Source organism: Pristiophorus japonicus, chromosome 1 (genome assembly GCF_044704955.1).
Source record: "Pristiophorus japonicus isolate sPriJap1 chromosome 1, sPriJap1.hap1, whole genome shotgun sequence".
Lineage (NCBI taxonomy): Eukaryota > Metazoa > Chordata > Chondrichthyes > Pristiophoridae > Pristiophorus > Pristiophorus japonicus.
The window spans coordinates 61321400-61336935 of NC_091977.1; the positions used below are offsets into that span (position 1 = coordinate 61321400).

Consider the following 15536-nt stretch of genomic DNA (forward strand, 5'->3'; position numbering starts at 1 on the left):
CATCTTCCAACTAAAAACAACACCAGTAGACATCTAGCCCTTCTGGGAATGGTGGGAACAAGCTATGGTGTCAGTGGTAATACTCTCGCCTGAGTCAGAAGGTTATTGGTTCAAGTTCCACTCTAGAGTCTTGAGCACATAATCCAAGCTGACTGGTACTGAGGGAGCGCTTCAATGTCAGAGGTGTTGTCTTTCAGGTGAGACATTAAACAGTAGCTCCATCTTCCTTCCCTCTCAGGTGGAATAAAAGGTCCCATGGCACTGTTTGAAGAGCAGAGCAGTTCTGCTCAGTGTCCTGGTCAATATTTATTCCTCAACCAACATCACTAAAAAAATATCTGGTCATTATCTCATTGCTGTTTGTGGGAGCCTGCTGTGCACAAATTGGCTGCTGCATTTCCTATATTGCAACAATGACTACACTTCAAAACTATTTCATAACTGTAAAACGCTTTGGAATATCCCAAGGTCATGAAAGGGTCTTTCTATTAAAACAAAAATCAGAACTGAATCAACAGGACCATAAAATGGTTTGTGCTTTCTGTGGATTAACTTCCAATAACCATTGGGGTCTATATATATTATGAAGTAAAACTACACTGTCCTTTGTCTAACAAACTACTTAAACTATTTTATAAGTGTGTGCTTGGTGCCCAGGGAGGTACCGAAAACAACTTTATTAAAAGTTAGTGTTATTTAACTAGTAAACACTTCAGATTTCACTTTCTACCTTTCCCAAAGAAAAATACATCTGCTGTTGCTCAGCTGAGAATGCTGGAAAGCAGTCAGTGCAGCAAGCAGACAGGAGTGTTAAGCGATTCTACAATTAAGCTGATGCTCTTCGTTCTGGGATGGAAGTACCATAACTCAATGGCATCACAACCTGAATGTGCATCAGTTGATAGATTGGTGCAGTATACGCTGAGAAAAAACAAAGTAGTCCAGAATGAAAGGCACACATAATTCAGCTCACAAAACTTTAATGCAGCAAAACTTTTGCTAAATACTATGATGCTTTTTAAAAAGTTACAGAAAGAGATTAGTTTTTTCAAACTTTAGTTAACAAAAAGGCAAATAGTGAAAAATATCCTTTTTATACACACAGTCCTTGTACTATAACCATGAGTTTTATTCTGTCCAACACAACTGTCGGAGTCGTTTTCTTTGACAAACGTTTATCCTTGAAATCAAATTTCTATTTATTAAATCTGAACAGAGAGAAGTACAGTAGTAGGTTATTTTTTTTAAACTTTGGTATCTTCAGAAAAACAGAAGTATTGCACAGATAATGCTGTAAAACAATTCTGAATTACTAATAAGCTTCCATTTTAAGCCAGCACAGTACAGAATAGGCAAAATGTTTTGTGAATCATGCTGCTCGAGGTCTTGGAGCATGACTGCTTTGTAAAAATGCTGTAGCAACAGTACGCCTCCTGTCATTTTGGCAGTTTTCCAGTTTAAAAGTTGCTCGAAGCCAAACATTAGCCTACTGCTCTTCTGTAGTGTTCCTGTCTGCTCTCGTTAGCTATCCAGCCTTATAGGTAGCTCTGTAATCATATGACATGCCTCATTTCTAACCACTTTACAAACATGCTGCATTGGATAATAAATGAGCTATATTATAGGCTAAGACTGTACAAGACATTCTGATGATTAATTATCCTATCTTAATACCATTGAGGGAGCACCTTCACCACACAGACTGCAGATTATCAAGAAGGTCCACCATCTTCTCAAGGGCAACTAGAGATGAGCAATAAATGCCGGCCCTGCCAGCAACGCCCACATCCCGAGAAAATTACTGAAATGATTAATGGCCCATATTTTATGTTAAATATTCCTTCAACATAATTGTGTTCCTTCCCCCCCCCCCCCCCCACCCAGCGTTAAATAATATTACCCCTCCTGCCTCCCAAACAACAAAATCTGATTCAGATTAGATTTCCTGCTAAACCTACAAGTCAAATGTAGTAAACTGAGGACCAAAACATATATTTGACCCTTTTGTGTGTAATTACAATGTCAGTTCTGCAGACAGATTCAGAAAGACCAAACCAAAAGTACATATTCTTGGACTGGGTGCAATCACTCCATTTTCTGTCAATAATTGTACAGTTCACAACCAGCAAAAGACTATTTTGGAATCTCTCACACCCCTATTGAAGTGAAATTGCAACATAATAAGTAGACATTTGTTATTTTCCTCAATTTGTTGAAAACCAATTCCGTCCCCCTCCCCCGGCACACAGACACCATTCTACTGGTGCTAGTCATGAATGAGCCTCGATAGCAAGTGTTACCAGGCTATTCCACCACAGGGGCCAAATCCTATCCTTTCCTCACCTGACATCTGCACTAATGCAGTTCCAGTAGGGATAGTGGTCAGGTATGGCAAGCCTGGGCAATGTTCACTTCCCTAAACAAGAGGTTCTCCGAGGCCTCTATAACTAGTTCTACAGCCTCCACTGCAGCAATCTGCACAGACCAGGAATTAAAGGTGTGATCTCTCTGGGCTGTGTGGCTCGGCTACCAAATCATGGAACTATCAGAAGAACCACTAAAAAGCCTATAACATGAAGCAATTATTCCTTAGGTCAGCTGTTGTTATGCCCTCCGATTTAATGCAGTTTGAGCACTCTGCTTTTCCTCCCAACACTACTGGGAAATGTATTGTAAAGGAATAGATTAGTCACTTGTTCCACTGCACATTCTGTTTTAACAAGAACACAGCAATTAGGCTGCTATGCCAACCTCTCTCATACAATTCCCTCATCCCCTCTTGATGAACTCCAGCATGTGCCAACATACCAATTAACCTTCACTGTACCAAATACAATCACTGGGGAGCAAGTTAAGAGCTGGAGTTGCATTTTGAGAGTTTACAACAGGTTCAACTGAGCCGTGACCCCCCCTTGATGAAGTTGATGTCTTGGAACCTGCTACCCAATGAGTTTTAGTAGAGGGATTTTGATAGAGTAGATTGGGAGAAACTGTTACCACTGGCAATGGGTCAGTCACTAGAGGTTACAAATTTAAGATAATTGGCAAATGAACCGGGGAGGGGGAGGGGGGAGGGTGGGGAAAGAGATTGGAGAATTTTCTTTATGCAGGGAGTTATGATCTGGAATGCACTGCCTGAAAGGGTGGTTGAAGCAGATTCAATAGTAATTTTCAAAAGGGAACTGGATATATATTTGAAAAGGAAACATTTGCAGGGTTATGTAGGAAATAGCAGGGGGAGTGTGATGAATTAGATGGCTCTTTTAAAGAGCCAGCACTAGCACAATGGGCCAAATGTTGCCTCCTTTCAGTGCTGCAAGATTCTATGATTCTAATAGTTCAGACAAGAAGAGTGGCACACTATCAGCTATATTTCTTATGTTTTTATAGACAGATTTTTGAGCGATAGACGAGTAAAGGGTTATGGGGAACGGGCAGGAAAGTGGAGCCGAGTCCATGATCAGATCAGCCATGATCTTACTGAATGGCGGAACAGGCTCGAGGGGCCAAATGGCCTACTCCTGCTCCTATTTCTTATGTTCTTATGTTCTAACAGAAGAGCTAAATCTATAGACACTCCTACTGAAGTTGGACACTGCAATTTAAGTGTTTGCATAGAAACTGACCAAATTTTAAAAAAAAATGTAAATATGTCACTATAGACATTTTTAACATGACATTGAAAAATGCACAAACTCATTCCTATGCATGCAATTTGTTTTTAAAAGAAAACAGCTCTTCAAAATGTGATTATTTAGCAAGGCTGCTCTCATCCTCGGCCTGTAGTGATAATGCAGATCAAAACTTTAAAGGGTGCTGTGAAGGTACATTATTGATAACACAAAATATTTAATATTTAATAAAGTTGAAGATTGCAGTTTTGGTTAAAAAAAACCTCAATTACAATTTTAGTAAGCTACTGTCTGTTATTAAAGAGATCGCATGGCTAACAAAAGTCGTCGCCCAGCTGCACCCAGATGATCCAATGCACCTGCGAGTAGACCCACACAAATCTCCCCCATAGTCCTGTAGTGAAAGGATTGCACCTTATTAAAGGTTACAACATAGTTGCTTGTCTCATGCAGACATGTTCTCATTACCAGGGAACAGGTCAAAACCGAACAGAAACAGCAAATGTTAGTGCTGAAATCAGCAGTTGCAATTCTGTTTATTCCTCCCGCTGTGTGCTACTGTCATCGTGCACGGAGTGGAAATTTAGAGCGAGATGGAAAGTAGATCATAAACTCATGACATAAGCCAACTAAACCCAGGTCCTGCTAAAGCTGCTCTTTCAGGAGATTAATGAGATTCTAAGAAGTAGGACGCAAGTCTTCTGCCACTGAGCAAAGTCAGAGTTTTTAATTTATTTAAAACAATGTTTCGCAGTATATTTGTTGTGTGCTAACTACCTACCACTGGAAATGCAGGGCTGCTGGTGTAGCCATTTAACAATTTAGTACCAAAAAGATTACATTAAACTATGCATGCCGAGTGATATTCTAGAACTGAAAAGCACAAGCATGCTTCACATTAGCATGAGCAGAACCTCCAGACCTCTTACAGCATTCATTATTCAAACTGTAATGTCACAGATTTTTAACTGTAATCGAGTTTTAATATAATTTATCAATGTGATTACAAAACTTGTGTAATAGAGTACCAAAAACTATAAGATAAGCAAATTACAGTTAAAAATCCACATAAACACAAGTTTTAATTTGATCACAGATATACAATGAGTTTCTTAACATGATTGTCAAAGCAAAGAAAATGCTATTCAGCATTTAAACTATTTTCCATATTCTTCAATGAAAGTGGCTACTCCAAACAATACACTGAACACATCATTAATTCAGGAGGAAAAAAAACAAATGGAAATCACAGTAATTTATGTTCTTTGGCCATACCAACTCACAAGCTAATTCAATCAGAGGTGAGCAAATCTTTCAAAGTGTTGCATTCCAATAATTCTGCCAGGTTGACACAATCCTCAGTGTGTACCCAGGGAGCCAGCATTTGAGTGCAGCATCAAGACTGCGACAAGTCCTCATATGAAGAAAGGACCATTACACATGGTGCACTGGTCAGAGACAGATTAAACAGACTGCCTCAACAAATTGGGACCAAATCAGTTCCATTTATAACAGTTGATCTGCAAATGCCCACAGGGAAATCCCAGACTGCCAAGAGCTATACGTGCTGCTGCACAGAATGCTGGCAGCTCGAGTGACAGCTCTACAACTGAATAGGATGCAAGACAGGGATTTTTACACCTCTGCTTATTTGGAGTGCTTGACATTCAACTTTTGAAAACTGTGTCACTGCCCAATACAGTTGGAACATAATTTAGCATTTTATCAGGACAACTCCCCCAGTTTGCTGCACAGTGTTTTGGTTAATCGTCAAGTCCCAAACTGCTGGTTAAACACACAAATATAAAAACATGATACAGAAAAACATTTCTATATATAAACTATCACTAATTAATCATATTGCATAGTTGATTACTTATATCGTGCAATTTTATAAGCTGTTTAAGCACCATATTGGATCATTTTCTTGTGTGGCTACTAAGAATTGTTTGCTACAAACTCCTAAGTAAGTATCATGGCATGTAACATTAGTTACTTGAGATGTGGTATCATCTTGCAAAGTGCTCACTGCTGTGATTTGAACGAAAAGCAGGATATTTTAATATTTAATCTTGAAAATGCTCTGTGAACTGTCACGGTAAAAATTTGTGTTATGATTTAAAACATAAAATGGGATCAGCTAACTTTTAATGAAACATTGTCTAAAGTGTAAAGTGAAAACGGGCCAATTCCATGCATTGTACATTAAGATTAAAATGCACGTTGGGCACAAATGCATGAAATGCTCTTGAAATGCAAGACTGCTCGGTGAAAAGCCATCCCTTTTGGATTTACCAAAGAAAATATCCAAATCAAACACGTAACAGTTTGATATCTTTCATTCAACCACTGACTGAGTTTTTAAATTATGAACAGAAATGGTACTCATTGTAGGTCAGCTTAAACCCTGGGTCATGTAAAAACAGAAAAAAATCTCAATGTCCAGTGTTACTAAGTATTTACAATGGGACAAAACAGAACAGAATTGCTGTATCAGATTAAATGAAACAATTTCTTGAGTGATAATAGTGCAATGAAAATTCAAACTCAGTGGTTGATTAAACTGCTACAAAGCATGATTAACAGATTTAGCCATCGTGTATGAATGAATGCTGTTGTACTACCTCTGAATTATGAACAAGAAACTTGAAAGAGCAGAAAATACATGCAGTTAGCAACAAATAGTTCTGTGAAGGAAAGGCAAAAAATCTCAAATCCAATCACATTCGTGTGATTTGCATCACTTTGTTAACAGGTGCAAACGCGCCAAATCTTGAGACTATACTCATTCCTGGCCTTTTGTTGCTTCCTCAAGATAGTATACATTTACCAAGTGGCGATTAAGGTGTTTGGTAAACTCTCCTTTCACACTGAATATACGGTCACAGAATATGCAAACAAAGCTCTCTGGAGCATTAAGCACATCTTCCTCAGGTGTCCTTTTGTTAATCTTGTCATCAGGAGTGGGCTTTGCGCCATTCAGTCCAGAGTCATCACTTCCTTCTGAATCTTCGCTGATATCACTTCCTTCATGGCTGTGAATGCCTTCATCTTCATCTATTTCCATCATCTCATCCTTGTCCTGTTTTTTGTTCTGGTCCTGCTTGCTAGTCTGGACCTTGTCACCATTATCTTGGAGCTTGTCCTGATTAGTTTCGTCATCCTGGACCTCATTTGCACTATCCTGGAGTTTCTTCTGGTCATCCACATCATTTGAAATCTTATTTTCATCATCCTGCAATTTGTTCTGGACTTCCATCTGGTCACTCTTGCCATCCAGGACCTCCATCTGATCACTCTTGTCATTCCGGACCTCCATCTGATCACCCTTGTCATTCTGAACCTCCAACTGATCACCCTTGTCATTCTGAACCTCCAGCTGATCACTCTTGTCATTCTGAACCTCCAGCTGATCACCCTTGTCATTCTGAACCTCCAGCTGATCACTCTTGCCATCCTGGTCTTTATTTGGATTGTTTGAGTTAGGAAGTTCAAAAGCAAGTTCAATATTGATCACCTGAACAGACCTTTCTTCTTCAATGTCAGAAATTAAGCTACTTTCTTCACTCATCTCCATTGCCTTTGAGTTATTTAGATCATTGCAGGTCTTAGGTGAGTGGATTGCACGCTTCGTTTTCTCAGAACTACCAGTAGGAACCCCAGTTTGTTCTGTGCAAGCTGTAAGAGTTTCTTCTACGCAAAGCAACTCTCCACTTTTGCTTGTCAAATTTTCAGTCAAATATTGTTCCTCTGATTCAGAGACAGTTAACTGGTCAGGTGACATTTGGGACTCCTTCGAGGTCCTTGGTACCATTTCGCAGACTGTTTTTGCACAATGCAAATCAAGAGTTTTCTCATTTTGTTCAACAACAGTACCAAGTGGAGTTTCATTCATCACAATATCCCAGAGCGGTTCTGAATTCTGGGTCTCTCTCTTTTGCACACCATCAGCACTAGGATTACTGCATGAAGAATTTCTGGAGCAATCTCTTTTCTTTTTAGTTAGAACTAGTTGTTGCTCAGGCTGATCAGATTTTTTACTCTTATCTGGACGATCACCAGCAGAATGTGCACGGACTTTTTTATACTTTTTGTTTTTCTTCTTGGCTTGTTTGCATTTAACATTTTTCTTGCGTGAGGACTTGTCCAATTTGATTCTGCTTCTCCGTGTTTCATGCTCGACCAACTCTTTAGCTTTCCATATTTTCCTCCTTTTTGCCTCTGTACGAGTCTCACCCCCAGGCTCCTGCTGCAAAGGCACCTCTGCTGAACATCTCTTTCTTTTGCTACCCTTGATTTTCCTTGCCTTCTCTGCATCAGTTTCCCTTTTTCTTGGTGGGAGCTTGTTGTTGAAAAGTTTATGATTTCGGGTCTTCATCCTTTGACTCTTTGAGCTTATGGTGCCGAAACCTCGCTCCTTTGTCACGGATGTACTTTTCTCAGGCTTGGCAGTGACCTTTTCATCTGGATTCTCGGCTCTTTTCAGTTGCAGTTTCTCTGATATTTTCTTGCCCATTTTGGCGATAGGAATGTCCAGTTCGAGTCGTTTGGTGCGCAACTTCACCTTCGATACATCCATGGTAATATCACTGCAATGTGGGTGCTTGGACTTTATGTGATACTGCAAGTTGCACTTCTTGGAAGCTGCATACTTACAGACAGGGCACAGAAACTGGCGTGGATTCACATGGAGCTCAACGTGTTTTTTGAAGTTGCTGCGGTCAGCCGTTCTGTATTCACAGTGAGGACAGGTTAACGGTTTGGGCCCGTTGTGAACTTGTCTGGCGTGCCTTGTCACCTCGTGCTGGTTTGATGCTACATAGTTGCATTGATCACATTTAAATGGCTTCTCGCCTGTTGGAATACATGAATAGAATACTTTAGTTACTGGACAGCGCATTATGAAAAATATCCACTGACCCTTCAGACAGTGTCACGTGATTTTCACTGAACTGGTCTGGGGTAGGCTATACTTAGCTGAATTAGAGTGTGTTGAAGTACTTTACTATTTTATTTCAGTTTACAATCCATATAGCTTGCAGAATGCATGTACATTCAACTACAGTTTACAAACAAAGATTTAATATTTTCATCACAATGATGAGGTGCACATGAAACTTGAAATTCCATCAGTCTCACAACGAACTTCTGGACTTCGTGAACTGCCTAGAATGATCTTGAGCAATTACATATAGTTTTTTTTTTAAAGAGGTATCTAACTATCATCTCACTGATCCTTTACATTACAACTGTATTTCTATGCTTTTAAACAAATTTTCATTTGTGAAAATAAATGATGAATTATAGTCTTTAACCTTGAAGATAACCATTCTAGGAATTCACTCCATCTGAAGTTGCCTGACTCGATTTTTTTTGCCCCAGCACCAGAATGTCAACACAAAGAATAGACACTAGGAGGACAATGCAAAACTATAGCATCACAGATACTGAAAGGTATGACAAGCCACTGACGTAACAATTCAAAGACTATACACGTGCATGTACTGCCAAATACATAATAACATGCACATAGTACTTTCAGTAGCACTTTACTGAGCTTGGTCATCATTACAATACACCACAATGCTTGGAGTGAGGAAGTTCAAACATTATTTAAGTTCTCTCAAGAATATTACATTTCACTGAAGGGATAGTGAGGCATGTTTAAAAAGACACTTAAAAATGTTCTTACTGTATGATAATAAAGGATTTTTTTTGCATTCATTATAAAGTAAGGATCAAGAAAGAAAAGTTATGTTGATATATTTATTGTAGGTAGTCGCATATCAGTATCAGATTTCCTTTAAAGTCTGTATATATTATACAATTTGTATTGTAAACAGCAGGTAAACATACTGGATCTTTGCTGGCACTGTGCCATTTCCAGGGATAGAGCAGGCTGAAGGGATGATGAAAAACAGTCAGGGCCCTGGGATAAACGTGGGCCGTGGAACATGGGGGTCTCAGGTTTGTAATTTGCTGATCATTATGTTAATGGCCTGGGATGAGTTTAGCCAGCTGTTAACATGGGTTTATGTTCTCCTGTTAAGCGGTTTGGGTATCTGGGGAAGGAGGGTTCTTGTGTTTTGTAGGCCTCAAAAAAGGGGGTCCCCAAACCAACTGGTACTTGCCCAAGCACAGGCAGAATGCAGGAGGCTACAAGAACCAATACTGGCCTTGTAATCTCAGTCGATGCAACTCCGTGTCTGATGGATTTTTTCTCTTCTGCAATGTGCTGGCTAATGCAAATAATACTGCTAGCTGCAAAAATTGTACTCTCCACCCCTCCGCCCCACCAACCCCCTTCAGGTTTAAGCAAACAATGCTCCCTCTCCTGTCCTCAAACAACGGACATCCTCTAGGGTATGAGAAAGGGGCAGGAAAATGGAAGAGAGCAGGTCGGGCCCATTGAAGAGTTAGGATGGGTACAGGCACGACGAAATAACGGCAAAGTACAAAAATCTGACTGAATAACTTAACATACCATGCCAGATAACCTTTGTTATTGCAAACTAAATGTTGATACCTACCAATACTGACCAGAAAGAAAAAACTTGCCATAACAGAATGGAATCAAAAGCCATCTGGTCCAGTGAAGGCATTGTAGGAAAATGGAAATTAACATGTAATGAATAGCAGCCTTACCACACTTTTCAAACACATCAAAGTCATACTGTACAAAAGGAAACAGCTCATCAAAAACAACCACCTTTCACTTGGCATAATACTGTAATAAACAGGTTAAGCAGAAGCATACAGTCAGTGATTTTACATTTCACTGTGAACCGAGAAATCCATGCAAAGGTAAAACACCTCACAAATGTGACGAAATAAAAGCAATTTCAAGATGAAACAAACTCATTTGTTAGGTTATAGAAAGTCAATGAACCTCCAGTTAACTGGAGTATCTGACACAGCCTCATATCAGAACCCTATCACACTTGCACTGTATTTTATATGCAGACCATGCCATTTGATCACAAGCATTTGCATTTTGTGGCAGACATGTGACTCAGCAAATAATGAATTCTAGTTACATTTAGTTTACACTGCCAGTCTGAATTGGAGAGGACAGCTGTTCGCCATCGCATGAAACTCTGCTCAGAGGTGGTTCTTGGGCTTCTCCTCAAAAGTAGATTTGACGACATGAGCTCATGAACAGGATATCAAACTAGTTGAATATTATGACGGGAGTTCTTTGCCAAGTGTGGAGGACGCATCAGTCATGAGTCACTTATGAGCTTTTCACATAGGTCAAAGAGTTCCTAAACACACAAAATTCTTAATATTCTGCAGTTAGACCATAATCATCTTAAAACATGTTGAGGTGTAGAGCACTGTGATTTATTTTAAACAATTAACACGTCCAGTAACATTTTGGAGCACTCAATTCCATGAAGCTCCGATGAGTTAATTCATCGAGTATTCAGGTCACTTCTGACTGTCGATTGGAAAACTATGTCAAGGTTTGAGCTGGTCATTGCACTGATGCTACCAGCATACAGACTCTTGACTGACTTCAAATAAAAGGTGGTGCTATAAGGGAGAATAACTCCAGTTAATGATAGCACAGTTTAGTGTACAATCACCACTTACACCCACAGAATAAACAACAGCCTATTTGCCCAGAAGTGTATTGAAATACTGCATTACAGTGGGTTGGGTTCAAAACAACAATCTCCACACAATGAGGTCCAGTATGAAATTGGATAATTGGGAGAGGTGCTTCCACTTAATGAGAGGGAGAAATTTCAACACAATTCACGTGACTTTGCAGCTATTAAAAAAAGTAAAAATGGAAAAGGACTGCAAGCAGAATAGCTGCCTACCTTTAGTCATGGCAATGGGGAGAGGGTTGTGTGTTTCAGGAGTGGATCTGAAAATTAATAAGTACTTTAATAAGCTCACTGAAAGCTGGAAAAACCCTTTGTTTAAATTGAGAAATCCAGGTATGCATAGCGATGGAGAGTTTACACTACGAGTTTAGTATCGATGCAATGCAGTTTTAGCTATGCACTGATGCTAAAACTCGTGGTACAAGTTGGATGTTCAGATCCACCCTGACTCCAGAGAGAAGCAGAGTTAAAACTCCCTTAAACGGAATTTCACCATGCCAGGTTGGGACCCTACTCCAGATTCACTCTGCATTTACACTATAACTGCAGCATTGAAGTGAAGTGAAATTGCTTTGCATCAGATGCTACAGTTCATGCAAGGTGAACTTACTTTGCTCCCAAAGAACGCTACAGTTGTACACTTAGGGATAGCAGAGATTCAGGTCCTTCGAACTAGAAAACAACTACTTAAACTTAACCGTCTTCCAGATTCTTATATGAAAGAAAGCAGCAAAGATCTGAAATGAAGCCTCAGTTGAGACCAGAATTGTCAACAGGTAGGTCACTGGGGACAGCATGGAGGGAGAGGAGGCCACTCCAATACCCTCTCTCTCCATGGGACACTTCAGGGCAGTTACTGCCATTTCCCAAGGCCCACCACCATCTTCCCCATGGCAGCTCTGGAAAGCAGCTGTAACACAGGCAGAAAGAAGGAAAACCCTCTTGATCCCGCAGCCATTTGCATTTAGTGGACTGGAAAGAGTGGGCAGCGACGGTCCCAGCAGTGTGAGGAAATTCTCCATCAGGGCATTCACTACCCCATTTTCCCACCATTTCCACGGCAATTACCTAATTTTGGGTAGGATCACAGAGGAACATCCCCATCATAGTACCCGAGCAGATGATGACTTCCTTTCATCCCTCGCTCTGCTTCACCTACTGATGATTTCAAGAAGAACTGCAGGTGGCATGGGAACAAAGCTCAGTGCAAGTCTGCTAAGAAAACATGTAGCAATGAAAAGTCAAAGATTTCATCACTGTGGAAACTTTGGTAATTAAACATTACACTAACAGCAATAGAAGATGTTTGCTTTTCAACAGGCTACTCACAAACTATTTTCTGTGCTCCCCATTCCCTTTATTGTAGCTTTCGAATACCAACCCAAGTGAAACCTCTACACCCAATTTGAACCTAAATTAGACCCATTGTGATCAAATTCTACAATGTATTGCATTTTCTGTTTGGCAATTGACATCTAGCTCCACCACACGATCTTTCTGGGTGACCGACTGATTATATTCCCCATTACCTCTAGACTTGACTACTCCAAAGCACTCCTGGCTGGCCTCCTAATTCTACCCTACGTAAACTAGGGTGATCCAAAACTCGGCTGCCTGTATCCTAACTCACACCAAGTCCCGCTCACCCGTCACCCCTGTGCTCGCTGACCTACGTTGGCTTCCGGTTAAACAATGTCTCGATTTCAAAATTTTCATCCTTACTTTCAAATCCCTCCATAGCCTCGCCCCTCCCTATCCCTAATTTCCTCCAGCCACACAACCCCCCCGCCCCCCAGATGTCTGCGTCCCCTAATTCTGCCCTCTTGAGCATCCCTAATTATAATCACTCATCCTTCTGTTGCCTTGGCCCCAAGCTCTGGAACTTCCTGCCTAAACCTCTCCACCTCTCTTTCCTCCTTCAAGACACTCCTTAAAACATACCTCTTTGACCAAGCTTTTGGTCACCTGCGCTAATTTTTACTTATGTGGCTCGGTGTCAAATTTTTTAATCTCATAATACTCATGTGAAACTCCTTGGGACAAATTGTTGTTGATGTTGTATTAAGCGCCTGAATTAGAGCCAACATGACCAGTCATTGGACCTCAGCAGTTATCAAAAGATTCCTGAAGTCACTATCTACATTCTTTCCCATCCCATCCTATCTAGGGCTGTAATACTAAAAACTAAAATGTTATCCATTTAACCAGCCAGTATTAATGAATACTGCAGACACATAGGGCCCAAGTTTCCACATGATTTGCGCCTGATTTTTAGGAGCAACTGGTGGAGAACGGACTATCTTAGAAATCGCAATTCTCCACATTTTTTTTTCTGCAGTTCTAGTCAGGTAGAACAGTTCTACTTTGGAACAGAATTTTTTCTTCAAAAGGGGGCGTGTCCGGCCACTGACGCCTGATTTCAAAGTTTCCACAGTGAAAACGTACTCCAAACTAACTTAGAATGGAGCAAGTGAAGATTTTTGTAGAACTGAAAAAACCTGTTCTACACATTAAAAAATCAGGCGCAGGTTACAAATTAGGCGTCCAGAACGAGGTGGGGGGGGGGAAGGGAAGTCATTAAATTCTACAATAAATCCTTATTTAAACTTCTACAAATATTCTACAAATAAATCCAACCTGAATAAACATTTATAAGCAAGAAAAGATTAAATAAACCATCTTCCTACCTGTGTGAAAGTGCTCCAGGCACGGAGAATGCTGCAGTCAGCCTGAGGCGCCCGTTCTTCCCGCGCGGGGGGGGGGGGGGGGGGGAGGAGGAGGCGCCCGTTCTTCCTGCGGGGGAGGGGGGGGGGCGTCCGTTCTTCCCGCGGGGGGGGGGGGGGGGAAGGGAGGAGGAGGCGCCCGTTCTTCCCGTGGGGGTGGGGGGGGAAGGAGGTGTCCGTTCTTCCCACCGGGGGGGGGGGGGGGCCCGTTCTTCCCACGGGGGAGGAGGGAAGGAGACAGTGAGAAGGCTGCAAGTGCTGATGGCAATGTGCTTTTATTAAAAAATTTTCAAAAATTAAACAACTACAAAGAACTACAAAAATGGCCGAGTGCCAATGTTTCCTTCACACTGTGCGTGCGCGAACGCTCCAATGCACAGCATTGCCGGCAGGAAAAAAAACTAATTTAAATAGTACCCGCCCCCTCCCACTTACAAAATCGGCGCGAGTGTAGGCTCCGCCCCCCTAAAGACAAGGAGCTGCAGAACGCTCCAGAATTGCGAGTTTTTTTTCCGGCGCCGTTTTAGGCGCGAAAAACGGGCACCCAGCTCGGAGGGGCGCCCGTTTTTTATCGTGTGGAAACTTGGGCCCTTAATCTTATTTCGCTTTGCTTTTTACTCTAGACTGGTAAGGGGCAAATGAGTTCTGATGTGAGCTGAAGTACTCAGAACAAAAGCCTAGTTCGGGAACTGGACCTCAACTCTTGAAAGGAAACTGTTAGCAGCAGAGCAAATGAACTTGCACCAAGTCAACAATAGAGCGTTATATCAGACGGTTGAATGATTTTCAAAGAAAGGTGGAAGATCACAAGAATGTGGTAGGTAACCTAACATTCTTTTTTGTTCGTCCTCGAAATCATTCAAATGAGGAAGCCCCTACCAGTATAGAAAGCCAAGGCCATGTGAATACCAATTAAAATGAGAGAAACTTACATAACATTTTCAGCATCCCCATTTCTTGTGAAACAAATGCATAACATTTTAGGCGTGAACTGCAAACATGGTCTTCAATTTCTCCATCCACATGCCAAATATTAAGTCCATTATTAAGGAAGCAGTAGCAGGACATTTAGAAAAGCATAATTCAGTCAAGGAGAGTCAGTATTGTTTTATAAAAGGGAAATAATGTTTGAAAAATTTGCTGGAGTTCTTTGAGGATGTAACGAGCAGGGTGGATAAGGGGGAACCAGTGGATGTGGTGTATTTGGATTTCCAGAAGGCATTCGATAAGGTGCCACATAAAAGGTTACTGCACAAGATAAAAGTTCACGGGGTTGGGGGCAATATATTAGCATGGATAGAGGATTGGCTAACTCATATAGGTAGAGCTGCAAAACACCAAAGGGCAGAAAACATTAGTGGAAGTTATGTACAGACTACCAAACAGTAATAGTGAGGTTGGGGATGGCATCAAACAGGAAATTAGGGATGTGTGCAATAAAGGTACAGCAGTTATCATGGGTGACTTTAATCTACATATAGATTGGGCTAACCAAACTGGTAGCAACACTGTGGAGGAGGATATCCTGGAGTGCATAAGGGATGGTTTTCTAGACCAATATGTCG

The 15536-nt window shown here is 41.0% G+C and overlaps 1 protein-coding gene across 1 annotated transcript in view; it reads right to left on the bottom strand.

The window, feature by feature from the left end:
- Positions 1-1885: 1885 nt before the first annotated feature.
- rest (RE1-silencing transcription factor) overlaps positions 1886-15536 on the bottom strand; it is a 71589-nt gene continuing 57938 nt past the window's right edge. Inside the window, exon 4 of the mRNA XM_070880172.1 lies at positions 1886-8486. Within this exon, the coding sequence (XP_070736273.1) occupies positions 6418-8486 (2069 nt within the window). The 3' untranslated portion in view covers positions 1886-6417. The remainder of the gene's footprint in view (positions 8487-15536) is intronic.